The sequence below is a fragment of the Dunckerocampus dactyliophorus genome, chromosome 11, assembly GCF_027744805.1.
Source record: "Dunckerocampus dactyliophorus isolate RoL2022-P2 chromosome 11, RoL_Ddac_1.1, whole genome shotgun sequence".
In the NCBI taxonomy this organism is placed as follows: Eukaryota; Metazoa; Chordata; class Actinopteri; order Syngnathiformes; family Syngnathidae; genus Dunckerocampus; species Dunckerocampus dactyliophorus.
This window is the reverse complement of record NC_072829.1, coordinates 10,674,993-10,702,867: the sequence shown is the minus strand read 5'-3', so window position 1 is coordinate 10,702,867 and position 27,875 is coordinate 10,674,993. Positions and strand designations below refer to the sequence as shown.

At 40.6% G+C, this 27,875-nt stretch overlaps 3 protein-coding genes across 7 annotated transcripts in view; 2 read left to right on the top strand and 1 right to left on the bottom strand.

Moving 5' to 3' along the window:
- The first annotated feature begins 7 nt into the window (after positions 1 to 7).
- Positions 8 to 6,336, top strand: nkrf (NFKB repressing factor). The gene is made up of 3 exons (XM_054792733.1): positions 8 to 360; positions 757 to 880; positions 3,649 to 6,336. Exons 2-3 carry the CDS (start codon positions 778 to 780, stop codon positions 5,892 to 5,894), a joined length of 2,349 nt encoding a protein of 782 aa, XP_054648708.1. The 5' UTR covers positions 8 to 360; positions 757 to 777; the 3' UTR covers positions 5,895 to 6,336.
- Positions 6,337 to 6,342: 6 nt separating this feature from the next.
- On the bottom strand, positions 6,343 to 8,484 carry LOC129190229 (ubiquitin-conjugating enzyme E2 A). The gene is made up of 6 exons (XM_054792734.1): positions 8,276 to 8,484; positions 7,752 to 7,832; positions 7,635 to 7,660; positions 7,284 to 7,373; positions 7,135 to 7,223; positions 6,343 to 7,060 (listed from the first exon to the last, which is right to left on the bottom strand). The coding sequence occupies exons 1-6, from the start codon at positions 8,317 to 8,319 to the stop codon at positions 6,932 to 6,934; spliced, it is 459 nt and encodes a 152-aa protein (XP_054648709.1). The 5' UTR covers positions 8,320 to 8,484; the 3' UTR covers positions 6,343 to 6,931.
- Positions 8,485 to 9,173: 689 nt separating this feature from the next.
- The window catches only part of elf1 (E74-like ETS transcription factor 1), a 69,271-nt gene continuing 50,569 nt past the window's right edge, over positions 9,174 to 27,875 (top strand). For 2 of the 5 annotated variants that reach the window (XM_054791424.1, XM_054791427.1), the window contains exon 1: positions 9,174 to 9,531. The gene's annotated coding sequence lies outside the window, so the exon portion shown is untranslated. Of the gene's footprint in view, positions 9,532 to 13,411; positions 14,348 to 19,899; positions 21,573 to 27,875 lie in introns of those variants that run through there. The other 3 variants (XM_054791425.1, XM_054791428.1, XM_054791429.1) reach the window with 2 other exon arrangements.

Here is a 27,875-nt window from a genome sequence, read left to right as displayed (position 1 = left end):
CAAAGCATTGTGGGTCCATTGGTGTGATTGACGCCATGACTGATGTAGCTAGCGGGACTAGAAAATGGATGCTTTCTGTCTCTACTCAACTGTTTATGCTTTCTCGGAGGGTTATATCGATCACTCTTTAAAAAGAGATTGACATCTAAACGTCACTATTTTCTTCAAGGAGTAGTTTGCTAATTTAATAAGTTAGTCATTTTTTTGCTGTCGTGGTTAGCTTGAGGCTAGTCGCTCGTGTTGTTAGCTAGCGAAAGTAGGCTAGCACGACGTTTTTTGTGTTTATATTCGTTTTATATCTAAATTCTCTACCAACTAACAGAGAGCGGCTACGGGGGTTAAGGCTACCTGCCGCTAAAGGTAAGAATATGACCCGAATGAAATCACACTTGTGGATGTGACAGCTAGCAAAGGCTGTACTATAGGCCTCCTCCGTCATTTGATTTGCTCATTAGCGTGTGCTGCATCCAGTGTTATTTTTATTGTACATACCATCACTTAACACAAGAGCAATGTTAAACTAATAACAGACGCTTGAGTTTATATTGCACATCACAGATGCTAAGCAGCTTCTCAACGCAAAGGTGCAAGCATAGGAGAACAGAATATATATAGAATATAATATTTGCCTTTGTTCATTGCCGTCAACTTCCCTTGACTTGGACTTGTTGTGTACCGTGTGACGAAAGATAAATATAGGTTTCACTCCTATGCACTGCTTAAAACTCTGACTGACGTATTTGTTGACCTTCACAGGTATGGCCTGGTTGTGATTGGATGCAGCCGGGAATGGAGGAGGGGACGGATGCTGGCGAAATGCGCTCCTTTGACCCATTTTTTAGCTCTGAAGCAAAAAAGAGACATATTTCTTCTGATGGAAGTGAGTATTGTTGAATTGAACCCTATTATTTATTGATCATTCTACAGTTTGTAGTCGCCTGTGCAATCTAGCAAGCTCTTGGACACTGGTTGACCTGTGATGTCTCGTTGTTTGGTTTTGAAGTTGAATGAATCCAAAGGTGGTCCGAATGAGGACAAGAGGAAATAATCCATTCCAGAGTCAAACTGTTACCATCAGAAAACTTGTAACCTAAACTGTACAGGTGGTTTTCTAACATTCTGAAACTTGTGTGTGTTAACCTGTGTATAATTAACCAATTCTTCTACTTTCACTACTGACTGTGTCACTTCAGCTACACTCTTGATCAGATTTTTTCAGACCAGTTGGAAAATTGCAAGAATTTACATTTTGAACCGTTGAATATTTAAATAGGCCCCTAAGAATCGCAAACAGAATCGCGGAATTGGCCAATAAAAAGGGAGTCTACTGATAATGTGGAATCTGGCGGAAATGTGAATGAAATGCTATCATCGTGAGAAGGAAATTTTGTGTGGGGAAGTATTTCCTCAGCGGACCGCTCAATCGTGGCAGAATCTCATCACAAACACGAGCCCACCCCTCCTGCACTAAAATGTCAAAACGGTGGCCTGAAACACCGGCTGAAGTTGGTGAAAAACTTTGAAACTCTTCTTTTACGTAGCATGAATAGAAGCTTAGTTTAGCAGACCATGCTAGTGCTGTTTGTTTGTGTGTGTGTGTGTGTGTGTGTGTGTGTGTGTGTGTGTGAGGCTGTATGAGTGTCTTTTACCACTTGTTTAAATGGATAGTTTGGATTTTTTTTACATTAATTTGTATGACATCCCTATCAGCAGTGTAGTGCATCAACAGTGACTTTTTCCACTCATCGTCCCGTGAGCGGAGTTCTGGTCGTTTTTTTGGTGTTTAAGAAAGTAGTTCCGGCTAGTTGGGGGGGTCACTTAAGTAAAAGCGTTTTGCTTCTCAAAACATTATGCGTTCAAAAGAACAATACATTTGCATCTAGGGATGTCCTGATCTGATCTTCAGGCTCGGGATCGCCTGCCGATCCGCTGTATTTGTGAAAATCAGATATTGGCTTCCTCCACGAGATCGGGCCGATCCTGTTGCCGTATCACATTCATAACTCTGAACCGCACTCCAACATGGTAGGTGCAGTAAAGCATCTCAAAACACAACACCACCATGTGTACATGTCCGTGGTGTACCGTGGTGAAACTAGTTTCACGTTGGATATTTGGCTCCGTAGCTTCAGCGGTACTTCCCTCTCACTGTGCCCGGACTGCTGCGTCATGGTGTAAGGAGCTCGCACTGGAAGTGCCGCTCTACCCGCTTGTTGATAATAGGTACTGCACAAACACTAACAAACATGTCGAAACGGCGGCGAAAAACCTTGGAAACTCCTCTGTTACGGAACGTGAATGGAAGCTAGCGGGTTTTGTTTAGTTTAGGTAGTGCAACTGTGTGTGTGTGTGCGTGTGTGTTTGATTCAGGCTGGATGAGTATATTTTCACCGTGTTGTGTTTTACCAGTTTAATGTAAGGACCATTTTACATTTCCCACTGACGACGTGCAGGTTCTGAGTGGAAAAAAGACGAGAGGCACGTTTATCTTGCACCCAGCGCGTATTAACCGTCAATTGCCATTCTCAACACACAACAAATTCCGGCTTTCAAAATGGAAACGCTCTTTGTCAGATTTTTTCATTTCTGTAATTGTGTAATTGTAAACAAAATAAGGGTGTCATTAAAATATCTTACATTAATAACGCAATTGGAATTACATGACTCCATCTTCCTTAAGCACAAGCACGGGCGTTATAGTTTGTTGTTTTTGTAGCAATATGTGCTGAGCTAAGCTTATGGGCCATCAATAAATGTAAGGATTTTTACATTTTATTCACTAACCCAAATAGCACACACTCTATGCTGGTGAAATAAGTGGAAAAGGTAAAAAACTGCATTCTTAAAAAAAAATTAAAACAGAATTTAGGGGAAAAAAACGGATTTCATAGGGCCCTAACAGAGTTTGTTTAAAAAAAAAAAAATCACACCACAAATTGGTCTATAATCATGTCAAATGATTAGCCCTACTCTAAGTATTTTGCATGCCCATTTTTTCCAATTTGATCTTTTATTGGATTGAGGGGCCTGACTCGCAGAGATTTGTTACAAAAGCCAAACAATATTGTTGGTCATGCTGTAATAAAGTTAATTCAGCAATACTTTGCATTATTTTTAAAGCTTTGAAGAGCTACTTTCATAACCATATTCAATTCCACAAATTCATGTTTGTAACAAAAGCTTATTATTTTTTTAAAAAAGGATATGTCATTGCATCACTGCAGAAACAAAATAACATTTTAAAAACAGCAAAATAGAGCACAATGAGAAAAAGCTGAAATGTTGACACCAACAACCAATAATAACACAAAGCTTTCTCTATAAATACAAAGCTTTAAATATCATTTTTTAATTTACTATAAAAACCTTTCTACAAAATAAATGAAATATATATATATCTGGGCGGGGTGTAGATCTTGCGCAGGTTCACGGCCTATTAAAGGTTGGTGACCACTGGTATAGATGGATAGATAGATACATAGAGAGGTGGTTTGAGGCTCAAAATTTAGTAATTTAAATTTTTGATTCCAATCTATTGAATTTTCACACTATTTTGGGGGCCTGGGGGCTCTGGCCTTAGATAATTTATTACTTATGTTTTGCTTGCTGTATGTCTCTTAATTATTTGCCTGTGTCATATTCTTGCAGGAGAAGAGCCAATGAGGAAGATGCCTGTGTCAAAGTTTGGTTCCAGACCTCGATTCGAGCCTGTGCAGTTTGTAAGCAGTGGCACCAGTAGTGGAGGGTTAGGTCTAGGAGGAGGAAGAAATGGACCTGACGAAAAGGAGAACGATAAGGAGCCCAGAAGGAGTGATTTGTACGCTGGGAGATACAGGGATTTTGAGCATGCTTCCTACAGCAGCAGTGGCAGGGCTCAAAGCTCCTCCCTGAGGCCTGCTTTTGACAGAGTACATTCATACACTTCTGACTCTTGGGGCTCCCATAGAGATCGAGACCGGGAGAGAACCTGTGATGTTTCTTCAGGTAGTTCAGTCGGATTAGGTTACGGAGGCCGTGGGTCCTCGTCAAACTTCATGGCGAAAATGCAGCAGGACTACACGAACAAGTATGAGGCCCACAGCTCTCGAAATTCAGATTTCTACTCACATCCCCACAGGTACAATGGATACGGGGGAGGGAACAGATCAGGCGGGTGGGACTCCGGACGTCAAGGTTTGGGGTATGGCCACCAGGATCGCCAATCATCCAACCGGCCTCATAACAGGGCCTACAATAGTCCTTCCACCTCTCAGCTGGGGGGGTCATCACAGCCCATCCCCATCTCTCAGTGCACGCTAGATGAGAAGCAGCGGCTCATCTCCAGTCTGGCGTCTGCGTTGTCTGGTGCTCTTTGGGACCCTCAGTACGCCACCGGAACAGACGCTCCAAATTACAGCTTCATGTTGAGTCGCAGCATCCAGGCGTGCAAGACAAACCCTCAGTACATTTATGTCAATCTGAGAGATATCCCTCAGGCCGACCTACCCAAGAACCGCAAAGTGCCAGCGGACGGCTACGCCTGTGAGCTGAGGTGTCAGGGCGTGTATCTGGCCACTGGATACTCCGGCAGTAAAAACGGAGCAAGGGACCGTGCCTCCGAGCATGCTGTCAAACTCTTCATGAAGCCGGTGGAGGTCTGTGTGGTGCCGCGCAAGTACAAACACACGATGCTTAATGACGTGGTTGTGTGCCAGATGCACTGCCCCACCCCGGTATTGACACCTTCCCTCTGGAACCCAGAGAACATTGGATACCCCAGCTTTAAGGGCCCTTATGAGCCCGACATGAGGAAGCACTGGACGGAGTTTGTGGTTATGGACAATGCCCAAGATGCCATCTGCATACTCAACAACTCTGCAGCCTTCAGTCACATGAAAGTAGACTACAAGTTTGAGCCGCTGCCCAATGGTTCCTGGCTGTGCAGCGTTTATGTGCAAGATGAAATGGTAGCGCAGGCCACTGGCACCAAAAAGAACTCCAAGCATGCTGCGGCAAGACAGGCGCTAGAAAAGCTGCGCATGAACCAGGCGTCACGACAACACCACCACCAGCAAGAGCCGCAGGATGCAAGAGGAAATTATCAGTCAGACTCAGGTGGACAGTTGGGACAACCTGGCATCAAAAAGAAGCATCTGAGTGAGTTGGTCATCTTGGAAAACTCAGACAATGCCGTTTGCATCATCAACGACACAGCTCAGTTTAATAAAGTGTCAGCCGACTACAAGTTCATCTGCTTACCTGATCATAGCTGGAGGTGTGAAGTCTACCTGGAAGGACAGTTTGTGGCAGCAGGCGTCGGAGCTAAAAAGCAGGTGAAACACATTGCAGCACAGGAGGCATTGGCCACCTTGAGACAGACACAGGCCGTGGTCAAATCCAACCTGAGAAAGGAGGGTCACAACGACGCCATATCCCGCTCGCAGATCATGGGTCGTTCTGGTGAGGAGGCCATGAGGCAGGAGATTAAGGAAGACAACATTGGGAACCAGCTGCTGCGCAAGATGGGCTGGAAGGGAGGTGGCTTGGGCCGAGACGGAGATGGCATCGCGGAGCCCATCAGAGTCAAGGAGCAGTTCTCGAGGGAGGGTTTAGGCATGGATGCGGACAAATGCAGCCACCTCACCAAACGGGACATCGAGGACATCATTCGCAAGTACGTCAGCTCAGACCGCCAGGACGATCTCCGCTTCTCCACCGACCTGACCAATGAGGAACGCAAGCAGATCCACCAGGTGTCTCAAAAGTATGGCCTAAGGAGCAAGTCATATGGACAAGGGAAGCAGCGCTTCCTAGTGGTCAGTCGCAGGGTGGACACAGACCAGCTCATTGGTCAGCTCCTACAGGAAGGACAGGTGGGGCGATATGAACTGGTCAAACCTCAGGCCTTGCACTGATTTGCATGAACAAATCACGATAAAGCCACTGATTTGGACTCTTTCAGGTAAGGCTTGGAGGGGTCCTGCATTTCTATTCAACAAAATACCCTTTTTCTGCCTTTGCTCATACCCTTAACATTTTTTTGCACACTTGTTTTCAGTACATCTTCATTATGTTCATAAGCCAGAAATAAGACTGTTCACTGTGTCTTAACTCTTAATTTAATGGTAGGCGATTCATGTAACCAATGGACTATGGAACCATTAACTGTAATGGGAGTAATGCATCATGCAATACTCATGACTGTGGTAGCACTTTTTCTGGTCATTGTACAAGAGTTGCATCAGCCTTTTTGTTGAATGGCAGAAATGTCAGCGCTTCACAGCTGTCAGAACTGAATAAAATTGACATCACCAGGTTTGGCTTCAATAAAATGTTAAGTGCAGTGAAAAGCAACAAGCGCCATTAATGTATATTCATTTATTTACAAGAAAATGTAGGTTGTTACATGGGTTACCAAGTGCAAATGCTCAAAGGAACCTGAAATCATCCTGTATGATCAGTTCAGTGTGACAACTGCTTTGATTGTGAAATACACAAGTATCTTCAGTCTTCTGTTAATGAAACCCAAAAGGGGCCATTTGTGTCTTGTGTGTAGAGTACTCAAAAAAAACTTGAAGGCAACTGTTTAAGAGGGATGAATGTCTGTCGGGTTATTCCCACTTGAAAGGCTTTCCAAAAGGCAGAAGAAAAAAGGAGAAACACTCAAAAATAAAATCGGTATCACATCAAACCACACAGCAAGCACATACAGTTAGCAGCCACCAGAGTAAGTAACCCAGATATAACAAGGTACATTAACTTTTTTTTATAACAAACATACTTTAGGCCAACAACAGCATTCTGCAGAAATGAATGCCACAAACACAGTACAAACTTACAACCAACAGTTCAGGGACGTGTGTGTGTGTGAATATATATATTGTATATACTGAGTGGGATATTTTTCTTTGTGAGATGATTCTGGGCTGTTGATGACAGACTATAACGTGGGTCAACAGTCACGCCAACTCTGTTCAACAATAGCAGAAACCCTCTTCTCGTACTCCCGCTTGTTTTCCTGGTACAGCTGGGCTGCCTGGCTGTTGGCCGGACTGTTTGGGTTCGGCTCATCCAGTAACGACTTGGGATAAAACGATAAAGCGACATCGGTGGATGAGCACAACATTTGAACTTGTCACTGTGTGCAACTGTTACCTGTATAGAAGTTAATATTGAAGATACGTCGTAAGTGGGACTCCAGCGGTTTTGAAGTATATCTAAACATATGCTGCCGTCGGCGTATACTGCAAAAAGAACACTGATGATTAAGCCAGTAGCTGCAGTCAAATAACTCTAGCACTTACCATTAGGATGAAACATTTTGGAGACAAACCTCACTGTCGGAGGCTTATTTGGATATTCTTCTGTGAACTCAATGGTAAGTTTGAAAGTCCCTGGAAGGAAAAGTACAGTAGCATTGGAGATACTCTGAATCTGAGCAGTAATGAGAATTTCCTCAAATAGTGGTCTCTGCTGTAATAAACACTGAACCTTTATGAGGAAAAACATAGGAGTGATGCTCCAGTTTGTACAATTGAAGGCCTTTTTTTTTTAAATCATAGGTGCTTGGTATTCTTTGTAGTTCAGGAAATCAACAACACGAGGACATGTGGTGGTCCTCGTTTCAAATGTACATTTTATGAAAATGGACTTACCATCTTCAAAAGGCGTTCCCTCTGGACTGAAAGAAAGGTAATTAATTTAGTGCCGTTTTCACTCATTTAAAAGCATGTCTTGTAAGTTCTCTGTAGTCTGGAATCACTGAAACCTACCCAAATATGACAGCGTTCCATACCATGATATTATTTTCTGATGGAGCCCCGCTGACCCCAGCTGGAGGATCTTCTTGCAGCCTTAATATTCAAACAAGTACACAATTTAGTGTAATTGTAATTTATTTTAAAAGTAAACACTGAGTAGTAACTTTTTTTCATTAGAATATAAATGGTGGATATAGACGGACACATTGATATTGAGGTGGTTCAACCGATCATTTCACGGTTACTAACAAGGAAGAGCCATAAAGTACGTCAACATAGCACCTTCATTCCTTGAATGGCAAAGTGTATCAAGTATTAGTAGCCAAAAAATGCTAACACTCTTAGCAACGTACGGTTTACATAAATTTGCTCACCCGCATATGTGCTACACAATTATAGCCGTACCACAAATAATACCACATAGTAGTGAGACCAATACGCTTCGAAAATTGCCACAATTTGATGACTGCTGGCGACGCTGACAGTTTAGCTTTGGGATGCTAACGCTAGCTACTTGTTGTTTTCGTCTCGCTTACCGTTTAAAATCTCTCATTAAACGTCGTCTTGCCGGTGTTGACATCCCGCTCGCAGAAAAATGTACGTATGGACCGCACAGTTGATCGAATGGAATTGTGTTTTTATTGTTAAATGAGTGGTTACTTTAAAACACTTTAAGCTAACTGGGGGTAGAACACAGCGATTGTTACTTTGTCAAATATTTGGCTGCTTCTGGTAGCCCATGGACGCTACCATTAGTGTTACAGAAGGGGTACGCTGTCATCGTCTGGTCCTTATATGCTAAAATATACATGCGCTTAAAATCATCAAATTTCATCCTCAATGCAGAAAATCGAAATTTAACCATGTGTAAAAATGGGAAGTGTGATATTGTCACGTTTAAAGCGACACCATTTGCTCTCCGGATGGAACATTCCGTAGACGATTACGTCGCGTGTCAAACACCCATTTCTTGTTCTCGTGCCGGTGTCCTCTTGTTTATTTATTATTTAAAATAACCTATTCATGAATAATCCTTAATCTTTTCATTTTAAACCTCTGTTTTATGTAAAAACGACGAGAAGTTAAGCATAAAGCAGAGGTAACTGTGTTTATGGTACAGTTCCTATGAGCGACCACTAGATGGCAGTCTGCTCTGGCTCTCCCGTCTTTTAATATCAATGGGCAGCAATGCATTAAAACGCACCTTATTTGTAAACACAACTAAATAAAAAAAAATAGTACCACGTTGCTTTTATGGTTAATAAATTGTATTTCATCTATTACATTATGCATCTAAAGGTTGGGTGTGTATTTTTAAAACAAAAAAAAAACAGTTATGATAGTTGGTTTCCAAACAGCGGGACGCGGATTCGATTCCCCTTCAGTGGAAACATTTTTATTTATTTATGAGGACTGGTCATTGTGAGCTCCGCCTGCAGTCAGTTCATCGGTTGCACACACCTGTTCAGCTACAATCCCACCCATAACTAACAAAACAATCTGCATCTACATTCACTTTTTTCCCTCTTGCCTTCCCAGAAACATCTTGTGTTGGGATTCGCTCACTTCTTCCAGACGCCAACGAAAAAAAGTGCAGCGCGAGCGAGGACCAATCACTTCCCAGGAAAATGTGACTGCTTGGAGGAATTCCCCACACATTTGGAGAGTCAAGCCTTGTGTGCCAGGCAGGGAGCCCGCTGGAGGCTTCAAGCTGCCTGTGCTCTCACTCTTGGGATAATATGTTTATTTCCTGAAGATATAGGTTCATCTAGACCTGTCTTCGTCTACCAGGGTGAGTATCTACGTTTGTTTAATGCACATATTTTCCTCTTGTAATGTAAACAGTACTTGCACGAGTCGCATTCTTGTTATTACTCTTAATCAGGCTCTAACCAAGGAAGCATGACTAACTCATATGATATGGTAGCTGTTGCCTGGTTACATGACTTGTCACTTAGTTTGCATAATACTCTCATTTCTATGTCACTTAGCCAGCATGTGACAACACTGGTCTGTGTCTGTGTGCGTGTGTGTGTGTGTAAAAGACACAATGCCACTACTATACTGTAACTGTGAAATCGGCAGCACAATTATAACAATTTTTATTTAGCTGCAATACTATACTAGTGTGACAGAACACTAAATGTCAGTGCGGACATTAACTATGAATACTGTCATTGTGCGCGATTGTTGTGTTTGGATGCTTTATCTTCGCCATAGGGAACAATAGAAATCGATATAATCTGTTCCAGGGTCAAACTGTCGCCGTCATAAAACCTATACTGGCTGTTCAGGCAGTGTTTTTAGGTAATATTTTAAGATGCTTGGCTGTCATTCAAGTGTAAAAAGAAGTTAAGTGCTATACAGTATATACTGTAGTATTAAAACGCCAACAAATGAAAACTACTCATCCTTTGATGTCAAGTGACATGAACTACTTACGGAAGTGGTTTGCTGAAGGTGGGCCAGCCTGATGTTCTTATTTGTCCTAGAAGTGTACATATACAGGTAAGTCAGCTGCTTACTCACTTTCTTAGGCTGCAGTCATTTATATATCTAGTTCTGTGCTTATGGCCACATTTGCCGAAGTCTCACGGAGTTTGACGGCGGCCCGTCCTCCGAGGTTTTGTGTGACTTTAGACGACTTTTTTCAGATAGTGAAGTTGAGTCATCCTCTCTTGTTTTGCCGCTACCACATTAGCTACATTTGCTCATTGTATGGCAACATTTTAAGTTTGATTTGTTGCTTTTTATTTTAATTTCAAGACAATATTTAGAGGACGTTGTGGCAGCCTTCATGTGGCGTACCAGCACAGGTGGTTCTGGGAGACGTCCCTCCTCACATGATGTCACACTCTGATGTATTTTCCAAGGCTGGATTTGAGATAACGAATCTCAGAAACCTCCTCTGTCTCATTGTCTTACTTACATACTGAGAGTGTTTGTGCTAGCGGTACACGCTATTGTCTATCAATACAAGTCTCTTGGGAATCTAAATGTTTCCCACATGTTTACATTTTTGCTTGTGTCATGGGACGCCATTGCCAAACTCTCATTGGTCGCAGTGAGACATTGGGAGGGGGCAGAGGTTTTTGCAAGGCCTTTAGCGGTCCAACGACATATAAGAACCCCCCTCCTCCCCTCCAGTTTTCCCATGGTGGGATCGCTGGCAGAGGGATAATTGGAAACTTCAATCCACTGAAAGCAATTATCCCGAGCAAGAGTTTCCAAATATACTCCACTGAAGACTCGCCGTGTGCCCTTTTGTGTTCAAATCATTCCTCTGCGTTGCCCTTTTCTGATATGTGTGTGTGTGTGTGTGTGTGCGTGCACAGAGAATGTGTGGTTGTGCTTCCCGGCAGCCTTCTCATCCCGTGACAGCGACGTCACTCCCAAGCAGCTGAGCAGTGCGATGCTGCTCAGACGAGGCTGCTCTCTTTCCTGCTGCCTTTTTATTGACCGGTGCTGTCCTCAAAGCCTCTCTTGTCCTCGCTTATCTGAGGTCTGCTCGTCCGCCTTAATGGCCTTCCACATATTGATTGGTCGAGACAAAAAGACGAAGTGAGCTCATAAGCTATTTGGAAAGCAACACTCAAGTTTCACTCAAGCTTTCAGAGTGCATGAGGCAGAGACGTTAGTATAAGAAATGTCAAATTACCTATTTTCAGTGGAGGTTGTCTTTTGAGGAATACAACTAATAACTTCCTATTCTAATACTATCCTATTACCTACCTGACAACTGTACCCTACCTACCCATCTCTTACACCTACCTTTCCACTTAAAATAACCCAACCGGATCCTAACCTAACCAACCCTACCAACGATTCATGCAACTACTGAACTAGTTGACCTCATCCATCAACTACCTACCTACGTACTTTGGACAACCACCCACCCTACCCTAACAGATATTACCATGCATCTGCCCATCCATGCACCTACCTACCAGGCCTGACCCATCCGGCCTAAGATACCTACCTACCTAAAACAACCACCCACCCTATCTTGCCAGACCCTACAAACCACCCACCCATCAATGCACCTAGGTTTACTACCTGACCAAGCCTGACCATCCTTACTTACCTACCCTACATGACCTGACTCTACCAAACCACTCGCCCACCGACCGACCTGCCAGACCCAACCTGACCAAGCTCCGAACCAATGGTCCGCATACCTTACCCAACGCATGCATGCACCTACCTACTTACCTACTCACCCAACCCAAGACAACCAACCACACTACCCTGCCAGACTCTACCAGCTATCTTGCCATCCACCCACCTAAAGTATCTACCCAACCCAAACAACTTACATACCTACTTGCCAAAGATAACCCCTCACCCTACCAATCTACCCTAACCACATATTCACCCATATACCTAACTATTCTACCCACCCGTCCACTCACCCTGTTACCAACCTACCCGACACTACCTTACTATCCACTCACCCATCAACCTACCTTCATACTCCCTACCTACCTACCAACCTACCTACCCACCTACCTAACAATCCGTCCTCCCACCTACATAAAACAGCCATTCTACTCTACTCTACCTCCCTACTTAAGTATCTACACACACACTATCTCTCGAAGAAACTTTTTGATATAACATGCAATCGACACCTGAGCTCTAAACACAAGGTGGCAATGTTCATATGCCTTAGCGCGACAATCAAACAAGATGGATGCCACCTCAATGACTCGCACACAACTGCAGGAACGTACTCGCAAAAAAGAGAAATAAAACTGTCAAGCTTCCCCTTTTCGTGTGTGGAAAATGACCGCCGCTCACTTTGACAGTTGTCGCAGTTCCTTTTTAATGGTGACAGCTGAATTGCACCTCGTCAGACATGTTGAAGGCTTCTGCCACCAGAACATGATGTCACGCAGAGAGTGTGAAATAGAGGAGAGACGAGGGGAATTCCACCTGCAGCCTCATTCCTCTCTCACGCTGCATGTCTGGCAATCATGTGACACGCAGCACTTGCCATGTCAGACTCTTTCTGTCAATGTGTGCATTGTCATTATGCAAGGCGGTGAGGTTTTTTTCTAACATGTGAAAAAAATGAGGCCTATTTTTAACGCCAGGTCCCAAAGGGTGCATATCTTAGTAAAACAAAGAAAACACATTCATTTCTCTGTGTTATTTGTCAGTAAATATGTCAGTAATATCACAGATATTAGCATGTATATATAGCATATAGCGTAAACCGATAACATAACAATCAAACACATCTTACTAAGTTAAAGTAAGTAGTAGTAAGTATTGAAAATACACTTATTTGGCTTCTTTCAGTTGTGTCTCAGGAATAATCTCCATTTAGCTTAGCCAGCTGACTGAGCTTTGCATAAACAGTAGCAAAAGCAAACTAGAACTAACACTTGATCTTGCTTTGGTGAGGTTAGCATGAATCCGTGTATAAAAAATATATATTTACCGGTGACATTAATGTTTTTGAGGATGTTTTGGTGATTTTTGCTCCTTTTACATTGGGCCTGACAAGCAAGCTTTGTTTTTTTCCAGTTATCTAATCTGTATCTTGTATTGTTGACATAACTAATCCAATTTAACTAGTTGACTATTTTTGTAAGTACATTTTTTACACGGATAACTTTAATCCCTAAGCATTTTGTTTGTTTTTGAGGGGGGGGGGGCAAAACGCCTGAAAAACCGACATACCCGAAGTAAATGTAAAGCTGTCCTTTGGGGACATTTGGAGTAGAGGCTTTTGAAAGCTAACAAGCTCAATTCGTTTCCCCAGCAGTCAGAATCTAAGTGATACTGACACTGAGGAATAGAAGTTTTAGGTTCCCTTATATATTTTTGAATGAAATATGTGCCTTCAAAATAACTTCTTTGGTGGTATGGACTGAAAAACACAGCGGGGTCATAGCTGGAGTCCTAAATTTATCCCATTTCAAATTTGAGTATTTAACACAAGTTTTTCTAAGGTTAGGATGAGGAATTCCATCTGGTGTTCCATCTGGAGACTCTTGGTCACGTTTGGTCAAAGTCTTCAGTAACGCCATGTAAACTAAGCTCCATGGCTTCCTTTTCCGCCTTTATCTTGACTTTGAAGACCGTTTTGTCATGATTGTTTATAAAGACGGGAATAAAACCTTCACAGGCGCAACATTGATGCACCGTTGACTCATAGTCCAAGTATAGTCCACGTTTTCCTGTTCTCCATCATGGAGCAGTTCCTTGCTTTTATGATTAAAGCCCGTCCATCAACCAGCATATCGGTGTTTTCACAATTTCATTGGCTATTTAATGCATCTGTCATCAATTCAATTTGATGTAATTGGCCAGAGCTATATACATTAGAAGAGGAACTGTTACATTTTTGCGCACGGAAGTCAATTAGTGATTGTGCCACAGCGGACGGAGTGAACTGTTGTCTATTGGGTTGAGTAAGGTGTCAATCAAAAGTTCAAAGTTATTGGGTGGCGTTAAGTGGCTAATGCGTCATGCTAACCAAAATTATTGTAAGAGAAAATAAGTGCATCCGACGACAGTGTGTAGCAGCGGGTAGTGTGTCTTTATGGATGTAAGTCTTGGTGTGGACTGTCCATTTGGAATACTGTGAGTCTTCGAAGGTGAGTTTCATTCATGTTTATGTTTGCGCTGTCTGCTGTATGTCAAGTCAAATCTCAGCAAAATAAGCTTTCCAATAGCCTATAACACACCTCGGTACGCAAATAGGGGGTGGTGTAAACCCCAGTACAGCATGGAGTTAAAGTTCGAAGATGTTGCTAGCTTCAGATTCATCCCTGACAAGCTGCTATTGCACTTTTTTGGGAATTTTTCCCATCATCCACAATCCTTATGTGAGACATGAACACACATCTTTCTCTTTTCTGTGCGTTCTAAAGCTATAAAAACAGCTAAAAAGGTGCAGCTAAGAATGCATGTAATGGGAAGCACTTATTTTGCCTATAAAGCCTTCTGAAAAAGACCATTTACATATAATGTGACGTGTGTATTAACTAAGCGACAGTGACCTTGTTATTATTACTATTAACATTGTTATGCCGATCGAACTACGTTACTGGCATATTGATACCTTGCCAAACCACACCGGCTGGCAAACGCTCGCCTGCAGCGCGTCAGCACCGCACTCACGGTGCCTCAGATCACTACCAAAAGGTTGAGCTGACACCACTGCTGCTTTGTTTTATTTTTGAGTGTGGAAAAGTTAACTGTAGGTGTAGGCATTCATTTCTTTGTGGCTATGTGAAATCAATGGAAGTTCCGGTAATGCTTAAAATGACCAAAATACGGCAAAATACTGTAAGTATTACATGTTATGAATGCACTACATGATTACAGCAGGTATATAAAGCCATAAAACCTTGTTGGAGGTTTTTGGAGGTGTTTTAACAGTTTTCCTTTAATGACACAACATTTTTGTCCAAGCTGTCTTTGCCTTTGCCTCTGTTTCAGAGTTACAATGAATCAAAGTCACTCTTGCAGCATGCAATGTGACTCTTTCACCACATTTTTCGTTAACCGATACTTTTATGATGGCTGTTGGCTCACAAAGTAAGTCTTATTACATTAGGAGTGGCTTCTCACATCCTGGTCTTTTATCCCATCACATCACATCACATATGTCCCCTGTCTGTTTTCACTCCCGGTTCGTAATGAGGCGTGAACTCAAGTAGTCTTTCGTCACCATCATGAAATTCCCTCTATTGAGTTCATTTCAGAGCGACATACATACTCAGGCTCGTTTGAATAATTTAAAGTGCATTATATTCGTAGCTCGGGGTGAGAATAGTGCAATACATGCTGCGTAGGCCTGTTAGCGTTCCAATAATAAGATGGAAATAAAGTCAGGCTCTATCTAGTCTTACTATTAAAGGAAAATGCCACTTTTTTTTTTTAATTTTTGCCATCATCCACAATCCTTATGTGAAAAATGAGCACACGTCTTTCCCTTTTCTGGGCATTATAAAGACAGAAACCATCGATGCACGTCATGGGACACACCTATTTCGACTATAAAGCCACAAAAAATCCAACAATGTTTTATGGTTTTATATACGTGCTGTGACCATGCAGTAACAGGTACATTCATGATAGCGTGCAGTACTTCCAGTATTTTGCCATATTTCGATCATTTTAAACATTACTGGAGCTTCTTTCCTGGGTGCATTGATTTCACATAGCCCATGGATAGGAACTAGCACTACTTCCGTCAACAACAGCAGCGCGTAAAGCACGTGTCTGTTTGCTACTACTAATCATGGCAGACTTCCTGAGAGGCGCCCCCTACTTTTGGACAAATGAGGACGCAGAACCTTGTCTTTTTTAGCCTGAATGTACAGAGGATGAGCTACAGGTTTTAGAAGCTGAGCCCGCAAGAAGAGAGAGTGAAACTTCGTAGCAGATGGGGGGCAAGTCATTACACCGGCATGACTTGGTGGTGTACATGTGGTGCTTGCCAAGCCACGCCGACAGAAATGGAGTGTTTCTGTTGGACTGTGTGGTATACATTAGTTACCATAGACGGAAAGGCTTTGTGTATAGCGAGGAGGACATTGCTCCAAGAGATTGCATCACAACGAACCCAGCAGTGATAGAAACTTTTTTCCCCACCTACCCAAAATAAACTGGAAAAGACTCCCCAGACCAGCTGGACCAGACGAACAACTGGCCATCGAGTAAGTCTCCACGATATTGATTCTGATATGTGGAGCACATAGCACATCATATTACATCACAGTCCATCTAGCTGTGTATGAACAAAACATGGAATGTGGGCTAATACTGGACAGATAATGTGGTTGTCTATTCGTAGTTCTTCATACGCTTGTCCTTGTTTCCCAGTCAGTACAGATTGGTGTCCTATCGCATTGTTTTGGAGTGGGCTGTTACCGCTTGGTAGTGGCATGAGGCGCTGCATCACTACGCCAGAAAAATAGTTCTTTGTGTCAGCTGCTACAATTACAATGTCGCTGTAGCTTGGTTTATATACAGGTCAGTTATGGAAGGAGTGCTTTATAGTCAAAATAGGTGTGTCCCGTTCCGTGCATTGTTAGGTCCCACTTGCAAGCTGTTCCTGAGCTGTTTTTCTCTCTTTAGAACGTGCAGAAAAGAGACGTGTGGTCATGTTTCAAATAAGGATTGTGGATGATGGGCTGCACGGTGGATGAGTGGTTAGCATGTTGGCCACACAGTGAGGAGATCTGGAAGAGATAGGTTCGAAACTCCGTTGGGCATCTCTGTGTGGAGTTTGCATGTTCTCCCCATGCGTGGGTGTTCTCGGGGTACGGTATTCCGAATGATTGTCTATATGTGGCGGCGATCAGTCCAGGGTGTACCCCGCCTCTCGCCCGAAGTCAGCTGGGATAAGCTCCAGCATACCCGCGACCCTAGTGAAGGATAAGCGGCATAGAAGATGGATGGATGGATTGTGGACGAAGGTGAAAATTCCAAATTGTTCCTTTCAAAGTTGGTTATTATGGTTCTTGGTGGTGCTTTTGTGCACTTTGCTAAGAGACAGAGCAGTGACCTCTGTGTGAAACATGACTACACATAGCTGTCTTTTATATTTAATGACTTACACTCAGTGTGCATTCTGCTGCAGTGCATGGTGATTTTTGCATTGCCCCACTCGGATCCAGCAGATGTTGCTGTAATGAAAAAAAAGATCAATATTCCGACCAAGTGAATTACATACAAAAATATAACTCTCACGATTTGCACGATCTTTAGTGAAAATGTTCCTGCTGCTTTTCATGTCCTTTCTTTTTATTTGAGGCAGCGGGGCCATCTACCCTAAAATGGCAATGTGATGTGGGAGGTATCACTTTTTGTTGTCTTTGTTACGTATTACTTTGCCAGTGGAAGTAAAGAAAATTAGACCATATTACTATTGTAAACTATAGATTAAAAAAGAGTAGATATTTTTTAAAACACATGTATCATTTTGTTCTTTACATTTAGACAGCAATGAATGTTAAAAAGTCCTTATTAAGCCCCAGACTACAGCAGGGATCTTATGCATTTTTTTAAATAATACAACCAACAATATTATATTATGTAAAAATGTATTGCACAAATACAGTATGTATAACAAGATAAAGTATAACACCCTTGCACCTAACGAATGTATCCATACCATTTGTAGTCTTTTACAAGGCAGGAAACCCTAACTGGCAACTTAAATTCTAAAGCCAATTGGTGAAGAAAAGTTATGTAAAATTAATGACAAAAAAAGTAAGTAAGTAATCATTTTCTGGGCTGAAAACATTAAGTGTTTTAAAGAGTCGGGGTTAGCGCCACATAGAAAAAGTTAGACTGCCAACTAGTGGCCAGTCATGCGTACTACAGTTGGCTTTGCAAAGGCATTTCCCCCCCATTACAAAAACATGCATGATGGGCTCATTGGAGACTGGAACGTGAGTGTGAATGGTTGTTTGTACACATGTGTGCTGTGATTCACTGGTGACCAGTGCAGGGTGCAGCCCAACTCTCACCCAAAGTCAGCTGTGCACATTAAAAATGACTTAATCGACTTAATCGTTGTGTCTTGCTGCCATGTGCATCACTGTGTCATCACTGGGATTAATGATTCAGGCATTTGCACACTGAATACATTGTCCATATAGTTGTGCCTACACTGGCTCTGTTGTCATGCCCAGTCAGCACACGGAATCATCTTTGACCCAAACTGCGCCGCACCACAAAGGACGTGTAAATGATTCTCCTAAGAATACATTAATATACAATAGAAAGGTTAATAATGCTCGTCCTTTGTGGCGGCCTTCCTCTCTTCTTGCCATCATATGACCTCCGAGGCGCACACACAAATAATTCTGCGTGTCCTCCAAAGCCCCGCGTATCTCAGGCTGTCAAGGATTGTTTCAAAGTTCTTATCGGGTTTTATGAGTCCACAGTACCTGCATAACTCCATGACTGAATGATCTGGATTCTTCGCAGGGCAGCTTTCTGTGGAGACGCTCATCTGGGACAGTTCTGTGCTCATATTTTCACCCAGTACTTAAATGTTGTCATTCTCCTATGGAGTCCTGCATAGACGACATATTTAACTGTGAGTGCAAAGCAAGGTTTCTTTGAAAGGGGACATAGCGTGTAACAAATAAGGAGCTTTGAGGCCTGCTAGGCCTTTGTTATACAGAGCAATCACATGATAACAAGCAGTGGCCTATTTTTCATTCTGAAGGCTGAAAAAAAAGGTGTGTCCCTTTACTTAGTCTGCTTGAAGGAGTCACGTGTCTCTGCAGTGATCACACACAATAAGGCATGTCTCTCTGCTTGAGTCAAGAGATAAAACTTACATTTTGTTGCATTAAGCTGATATTCCTGGTGAGTTTGCAAAAAGTGTGGAAAGTCTGCGTTATCATTATGTAGATAGTCCTGGACAGTAATTGTGGCATTTTTAATGAACACACTGGTTCTTTTCACTTTGATTTGAGATGATAACCTGTTTCATTCCACTCAATTCATTTTTCTTTTTTCTTTTTTTCTTCATTTTTTCTTCATGCAGCAACACAATTGTTAGTTGTGGTTCTAATAGGCCAGAGAAACTTGTATCATATGCTTTTTTAAAAAAGCAATATATATATACAGTATATAATGTATGTGATTTATTATAAAATGGCACGCTTTCTTTAGGTTGCTGTGTCGTAGATTTTGCTTTTGCTCTCGTTGCTAGGCAGATTTTGATGTGAGGGAAATAGACATAGCCAGACAAACAGGCACACTCAGGAAATAATAATAATAATAATAATAATAATAATAATAATAATAATAATAATAATGATAATAACTATAATTTTTGGAAAAGTTTAAAAATATTATCAAATTAAATATTATATCCAGATATGTGGGGAAACAGTACTGTATTATACATTTATTCCTAACAAGCAGAGGAAGGACAGGGAGAGCTGAAAGCAACACAAAAATAGTCAAACAAGGCTCTGGAAATAATAATGGTACAAATATTAGTATTAATATTAATATTTGAATGTGCAGTAATGCTAATAATAATAAAATAACCAAGTAAAAAAGCCACAGGATTTTTGTATTTACGATTTAGTCTGTATTAAATATAAAATAAACACCACAACCTCTTTTTTGCCACATCATCTGCTGTAATACTGTAATACTGAAATACTTTTTATTACTATATTAAAATGATTTGAGGAAATACGCATTTGAGATGTTGAAATTGACTTTGTTGACTGAAGTATACACCCAACACTTCCATGTCACTGTTAAAGTTCCTCCTGCATTGTCACTTTAGTTCCTCTGGTTCCTTTAAAGAAACACATGACAAGATGTGAACCATGCTTGAAGTGTGAGCATGTAGTGGAGAATGCACTTGACAATGTTGACACAGCGGAGTTTTCAGGTGGGCACTCTCTTGTGGAGCGTGATCGAGGGTACCCATCTCCAGTAGTTATGTGCTTACGTTGATGTGTAGGGTCTGGGGTTCTCTATGGCTGCTACAGATGTCAGTTGAAGGTCTACAGAATGGTGTCGCAAAGTGGCTTCAGTGCTCGTCACCACAGAGCATCCTGTGTGCTCATTTCTCATCAAGATATTCTCAGTCGTTTTCGAAAGACGACCATGTGGAAATATATATTTTCTTTTTAGATATTTCCTGCTGATAGCTCACGGATGGCGTACACTACAGCAGCTGTCTGGCATTTAAAAATGCTTTTTCATGCACTTTTGCCACTATTGTCTCATAATATTATGACTTATTTTCACAATATTAAGAATCATATTGTATTATAAAAATCTTATATACTAGCATTAGCGTACATGCTTGATTACAACTTTTATTCTAAAAACAAATGTCACTATATAACTTCATTCTTAAAAATCTGACTATTTTCATAATTTTGGACTTTTTTTGTGAGTACAAGTTTATCCTTTTCATTCTATAACTATTGGCAGAATATTACGACTTTTAAAAAACTTAATTACGACTTTATTTGCAAAATTCTGTGTCTAAGTCAATAATATTAGGACTTTTTTCATGAGTACAACTATTTTAATTCTGTGTACAAGAATTTTGGTCGAAAACCGAATCGTACGAAAACTGGGGTGTTCAAAAACCAAGGTTCCGATGTATATTGTGTTTTTTATTTTGCTAGCCTCCCTAACAAGTGACACCCACTGCATACCGACTGTACATAATGCTACATCCTACTTTCTATTCCCTCCTGATGAACATGTACTCTCCTGCATGTTATAGCGTGTACCCTGACAAGGCTCATAGGCTCATATTTGGACAGCACAGGAACCAGAGCCCATTTATTCAATACGGTCAAAGTCTAAAGTGGGTGCGTACCTGCACCGGTGTTTACCTTCACCTCCTCCTAGGCTGCAGGAGAAACCCGTCTATCGTCTTTCACATGGCCTCCCCTCCCCCTCATAGCACATCCCACTGCCTGCCCCCACTTTTCCTCCTCTCGTCCAATCAGGTAGTGTTCACCTGAGAAGATTTGCATGCACCTAGCGCTCGCTGATTGGCCAGGTGAAGGCAGCTTGCCCGGGGGCTGTCTCTACCGATGGCGACAAGGCTGGGTGACTCATAGGGAGAGGACGGCTTTTGCTTCACCACACTTCTTCTCCTTTTTCTGCCTGTTCCACTCAAGCCTGTTTTTTTTTTTTGTTTTTTTTTTGCTGTTGTTGTCTCTCGCCTCGTCTTACAGTTTTGTTTTGTCGCAGTGAGAGGGTGCGCACCTTGGATTATTCCCTTTTTGCTTGTTTTGCCTCTTTTTGTCATCGGTTATCGACTTTACACCATGGATCCTGTCACCTGCATCCTGTTTGCTTGAGGTTAGTCAAATGTAGTTTTGCCTGTTTTAACGGATGAAAATTGTTTACATTTTTGTATGTCATAAAATGCAAAAAAAAAAAAAAACTTTCCTATGCGTGAACTCAGAATCAGAATGGCCTTTAGTCTTGACTTACTACAGAGGTACAACTCTATGACCTTCTCTCCATTTTTCTATGTTTCTAGATGTCGTTTTCAATTTTTACATCAAAACAAGCATCAAGTGTTGCGATTTTTGCAGCTCCACACTGCCGCTTGTTGCCTTATATGGCGTGTTGAAAGAAGGGCGGGAGCTGACAGTTTTGCAAAGGCCCTCCAACCGACCAAGCCCACATCATGTGTGTTTTTCATGGCACACACAGTAAAATCCATTAGTTAACCTTAGCTTAAAAAAACATGCAAACCGATTGCCTTGAATAAAAACAAGTAAGTGGAACTTAATAGTTATAGTTGATAGTTCTAGTTTACTTGTTCGACTTATTTTGCTGAGCTGAGAGTGCTATTGGATTTGACAGTGTAGGAATCAGGTATTGCACAGCACAGTATCACGCCACTTTTTTCTCCCACGTATGTCATTTTCTAGCATCACGTCACTGATCCTGCTGTGTTTTTGTTGTTTTTGCCACCGTTCGCTAACAGCGCGTGGCGGCATTAAAATCATGACATAGTAGAATGTTGTTCATCTTGTAGCCCTAAAAAAAAAAAAGAGGACCAGAAGATCTTGATTTGGCTTCAGTGGGAGGTTTTACCACAGTATCTTGTTCCTCTTGTGTGTGCACCACGTTACCCCACGCCCTTCAAGCTTTTTCTCTTGTACTTTTTACAGCTTTTTCTTTGAATTCAGTTTGCATGGTGCAGCTTCCTGACAGCACTGGTTTCTGCTATAACTGATACATTTTTGCAGAATTTTCCTCTAAATTTAGACTCTTTTGTTTTTGTTTTGTTTTTTTAATCTAAAATACATTAAGGATTTTTAACAATTAAAAGCGTACTAATTATACAAAATAAATGCACAAGTATATTAATTTTTTTGGAGGGGGGGAATTCTGCCAAAATTATGTAAAATAAATATTAATTAAAAAGAATTAATGGAATACAAATACTTTGCATAAAATAAAATTTACATTACTATTAACTTTAAAAATAAATATTAATTAAAAAGAATTAATGGAATATAAATGCTTTGCATAAAATAAAATTAACATTAGTATTAACATTAACTTAAAAATGAAATTAGTATTAATATTAAAATTAGTAGTAGTATTTAAATTCATAAAATAAACTGGAAACAAATAAATAAAACACTGACTGTAAAAACTGCATAAACCTTTAAACATTTAAAAGAAAATTTGTATGATAGAGTATAGTTAGCATAATAATTATAAATAAATAAAAATGATGTCTCATTTTTTAATGAAAATTCTGCAAAAATCTAAAGAACAATTGTATGTACACAGTGGTTTAGGTGTCTTCTTCCTTGTACTTTGTAAACATCAACTGCTTGTACTGTTTCTTGAAATGGCTCATTTTAGTGCATTGTTTGAGTTTCTTACTCAATCCGTTCCACAACTTGATTCCACATACAGAAATTTACACCTAAAGTGGCTTCTACAACTTTCAAAATGCATGTAAGTGAGCTTTGGTGTTTGAAACGCCATCAGCAGGATCTTGTGGCCCACTGTCCCATTTAACCCTAATGCAAGCAGACTGTAACAGCATAAACCTTGACTATCAAAATTAAATAAAATGAGTAATAAGGATAATAATAATAATGTTAAAATATAATTAATATATATCATTTTTTTTAAATGCTGCCAAAATATTTTTAACATTAAAATCAAGTATACAGTAGCTAGTACAACAAATATATATATAAAAAAAATCAAATGTACTGTACCATTTATTGAAAATTCTGCAAAAATGTTGTATAATACAATATTATAATTTATATAATAATGATATATTCTATATAATTATTTATTCAATAACAAAAAATTACACGCATTTGTGGGGGACAATTCTGCAAAAATGTCTTGGCAAGTCTTCTTCACATCGCGACATGTCACATTATTGAGACCACATCTGACTTGTCAGGCAGGTCAGCATGGTTGAAGTAGGAAAAAGAAAACACACCCACAGTTTGAGATGTTCTCATTTGCTTGGCAAAAAGGATTGATGTTGTTGGTGCAGTGTAATGCAGTGACGTCAGTTTGGAATGGAGGCCCTTCACAAGCACTAGAAATTCTCCTTTTTTAGGGTATGACTATTGAGCTGAGCTTGGGAGTGGAAGGAAATCATTTCTGTTTGGGACAGGTTTGTATTGGACACCCCCCTCTGCACTGCTTTGCATTGGAAATGCGGACCAGCTCTCTCTGTTAATGTAGGCTGGTCAGCTGTAGCAGTAGTATTGGTAATAGTAGTAGTAATAGTAGTAGTCGTGGTAGTGGTGGTGGTTTGAATACAAAGTTAAGCATGTCCTAGCCAGTCATTAAATGATAAGGTGCAAGATGACAGAGGTCTTGCCAAGAGTTGACAGAAGAGGAGGAGGTGGCGTTGGTGGTTGTGGGGTGGAGTATACAGCCTAGAATGCCTCATGTTTTGTGGCGCAAGTACATGCTGTAAAAACACTAAACAAAACATAGATTGACACGGTCCATACTTTGAATGCAAGTTACATTCTACAGTTACATCACAGGATGAATCCAACTACACAAACCATTGTAGGAATGCTACATGGTGGCCAACACGAACCGTGGATGGAAATATCGGATGCCGTCATGGTAAACATGGTTTAATCACACAATTCAAGCTCATGCAGGAGTCTGGGATCAGGTTGGTGCTAATCTCAGTGTCGTTGTGCCTTAGTGGTATTCAGTGTCATTCTAATGGTTTACATGCCATTTTAATGAGTTTGCATTAGGGATGGAAATCTCTTTGTGATAGACGATTCAATTGGAACCTAGATACAAAAACGCTATATTTTCAAAACAGAACGATTCGATTCAATTCAGTTCTACAGTTAATGTTGGTTGATGTAGATATTAATCTTACATTATATAATAAAGATGGCTCTTACAGTATTTTCTAATGTATAAAAGAGCACATCATACCCCCAAGCATGCTGTAAGGCAAAAATAAAGTCAACAGAATAACATGTCATATGTCAAAGACCAAAAAAGGACTTGCTGAATGAACATCTTTATCTTTGATGGGATCAATATTTTACATTGTATATTTTATATGTATATTTTTATACGGTGAATTCTGCTTGCACCCTTCTTTAAAGTAATTTAAACATGTTCCAAACGTCGGCCTTGAAACGCCGGCTAGCTAGCTAGCTAGCATACTCGCCTCTGTTGCCAAGGCTGGTTAAGTTCTGCACCCTTCTTGAAATGAATCCAAAGACGTTTCAAACTTTGGCGTTCAAATGCCAGCTAGCTAGCTACTGTCGACAAGTCGTCCGGGTGGCGCGTTTCGCCGGCAGCCCAAGCTCTCGCGTGTCAACTGATTGCTTCTCTCGCGATACCTGGTGCATGTCTCCACAATTGATTCATCTATTATCAATTATGGCTGATTATTATCAATACAGGATAGTTTTACTGGCAAATTTTAATAGTACGTTAAGGAAAATCACTTGGTCACATCTGCACAATTCAACATGGTCGAAAAGGAGTAGGAAGAAGCAGAGCGTATTAAATAATAATTAATTATATTATTATCTAATTATTATCTAATAGTTCTTCAATTTAGTTTCATTTATGGTTTTGAAATTGTACGTTTTTTCATGGACTGTTTGTGGAAACTAGATATACTGTATACGGGACATTCTTGTTTAATTTTATTAGTCAATTTTTTAAATACATATTTGAAAAAATATGTATTGAAAAAAAGGAAGTTTAATAAATATAAAAAAGGCATTTAGTGACTCTTTTTAGGCGAGGGAAATTCTGCAGAAATCTTGCATACAATTCAAAATCTTTAATTAATACGGTGCATTAAAAGAATAACAAACAATTGTCAAAAATATTGCATAAACATTAAAAACGTACAAAATAACATTACAACTAAGCTAATAAAGAATATAAATATAAATAGATATAAATATAAATATAAATAGAATAAATAATGCTGGTGAAAGTTCAGCAAAAAACTTGCATACATCTTAAAATCTTTAAAAAGTGAAATGAGTGTAATTAGTATACGAAATAATTTTACTCTCCCAGTCCCAATATTTTAAAAAACTCAAAAAGTTACAACAAAAAAATGAAAATGTGTATAATTGTTATAAAAAAAAAAACAATAAATCCTGTTAAAAAAAAAAGGCATACATTTTTAAAACTCAAATACATACAATCAGTGTTTCAGCACTGTTGGGATGTTGTGTTTGCCTGCGGAAAATGCACATTTGCATGCTGTTTCCATGTCTTCATTTCACTTACTTTCTCTTAAAACGTTTGCCTCGATAGACACTGAAACATGCTTCCGGTTGGGGAAGGTTAATGTGTCGCACCCACCCTATAACGGCTATTGGTGAGGCGTCACTGAGCAAGGCACTTCTTTAAGGCGACAGTGATGAATTCAAGGACAAATTCTACCTGTAGTTACGCTCACCAGGCCCTCCCTTGATGAACATTACCAAAACATATATTGAGTAACTGCCTGCTAATGTTGCAATCATGCATGCTGAGACTAGCAGCCTGAACACACCAAGCTCTCTATTTATACTTACTCCACAATTTTCCTTCATCATAACTCACAAGCCTTATAGAGGATGTGACACAATTCCGAGAGATGTTTCATTCTTTTTCAGTGTTTTGTTGTCAGCAAAAGCTGCGGAAGCGTGACTCATAACACCCACCTTATCCTAAAATGTAAAAAAAAAAAAAAACTAGAAAAAAAGAGTGTATAAAAACACACACACACTCACTGTAGGTTATGTAAGTAACTATGTTGGTGAGATTGACAGTCAAGTCAACTTCATACAGCAAAATGTAGATAATGGACTTCATAGTTAGCCTCATTACATTTCATTTGTGGCATTTATTTGCATACGATTCATGAAACTATCTTTTTAGGGAAGGGATCAAATACAAGAACTGTAGACAACTAATGCTCAGTTCAAATAACGGCCTCCACTCTATATAACGTCATAATTACCTTTTAGTACGACTGATCATCCTTTACAATTCCATTTAACAATCACTACGTTAGTTCATAGATGTTACTGTTCTTAAAAAGTTGAATCCATTGCTAACCAAAACAGCAGCACCCACCCAACAAAGCACTTCCCCCCAGTGTATAAGACGCAACGGTGTTTAAGCCGCACCCACTAAATATATAAGACACCTGGGACTATACACCGCACATTGTGGCGCACACGAGTCCGTGAGGACCAGGTAGCTCGTTATTTGACAGGAGCCAATGATGAGCTATGAGAAAACTCACGATGAGCTCGTCAACCCATCGGTAATCGCAGGATGTCATTACTCAATATAGCAGTCTGACTCACGGTGTCATATTAGCAAGTGCGGCGTGTCCCTGTGCACTGTCGCCTCTCCATTTGTGTGTATGTGATGAAGACGCTCGCATCTTGTTCCGCACACGTAAACAAGATGGCCGCGGCGCTCCGTGGCGGATGAAGCTCACATACACACAGATGGAGAGGCAACAGTGCGCAGGGACACGGCGGGAGACAAATATAACGCAGAGCGATTTGTGAGGTCTGATTTTTTTTTGCTGGACTCACGGGACCAAATGGGGGGGTAAGTCACTGTTGATATAGTTCACTGCTGATGGGGATGTCATACAAGTTCATGTCAAAAATCTGAACTATCCCATTAACACTCAAAATGTAGGTAAGAAATATGCAATACAAGTCAAGTACCAATACGAGTTTAGAATAAAAAACAACATCATGCATTTCTCTGCAGCAAAGCATTTCATTGGCCATGGCTGCCGGGGAGCTGCAATGATTCATTCAGCTGTTAAATTAAATGCTTTGCTGGGAAGAAATGCATCATGGGAAGCCGTTAACATCGTTTATTATTCTAAACTCGTACTGGTACTTGTATATTTACTTACGTATTTATTGATTTTAGCGTTCTTTCTAAGATGACACCATGATTCAGACTGTTATATTTGAATGACCTCCTGTGATTTACGATGGGTCGACAAGCTCGTTGTGAGTTCCCTTGTAGCTCGTGATGGGCTCCTCCAGCGAAAGAGCTACCGTTTCCTCACTGAATCGTGAGCGGCACAGTATTTAAACGATTAGTAGTAGTTCTAAAGAAAAGGAGATGTCACGA

What these genes read in the sequence shown, in the direction of transcription:
- nkrf (XM_054792733.1), top strand. Translation starts at nt 778, where the DNA reads ATGCAGCCGGGAATGGAGGAGGGGACGGATGCTGGCGAAATGCGCTCC. An exon ending in ACATATTTCTTCTGATGGAA is followed by an intron (nt 881 to 3,648) that starts GTGAGTATTGTT and finishes ATATTCTTGCAG; the next exon opens with GAGAAGAGCCAATGAGGAAG.
- LOC129190229 (XM_054792734.1), bottom strand. Translation starts at nt 8,319, where the DNA reads ATGTCAACACCGGCAAGACGACGTTTAATGAGAGATTTTAAACG. An exon ending in TGGAACGCTGTCATATTTGG is followed by an intron (nt 7,661 to 7,751) that starts GTAGGTTTCAGT and finishes CCTTTCTTTCAG; the next exon opens with TCCAGAGGGAACGCCTTTTG. An exon ending in CAATATTAACTTCTATACAG is followed by an intron (nt 7,061 to 7,134) that starts GTAACAGTTGCA and finishes TTTTATCCCAAG; the next exon opens with TCGTTACTGGATGAGCCGAA.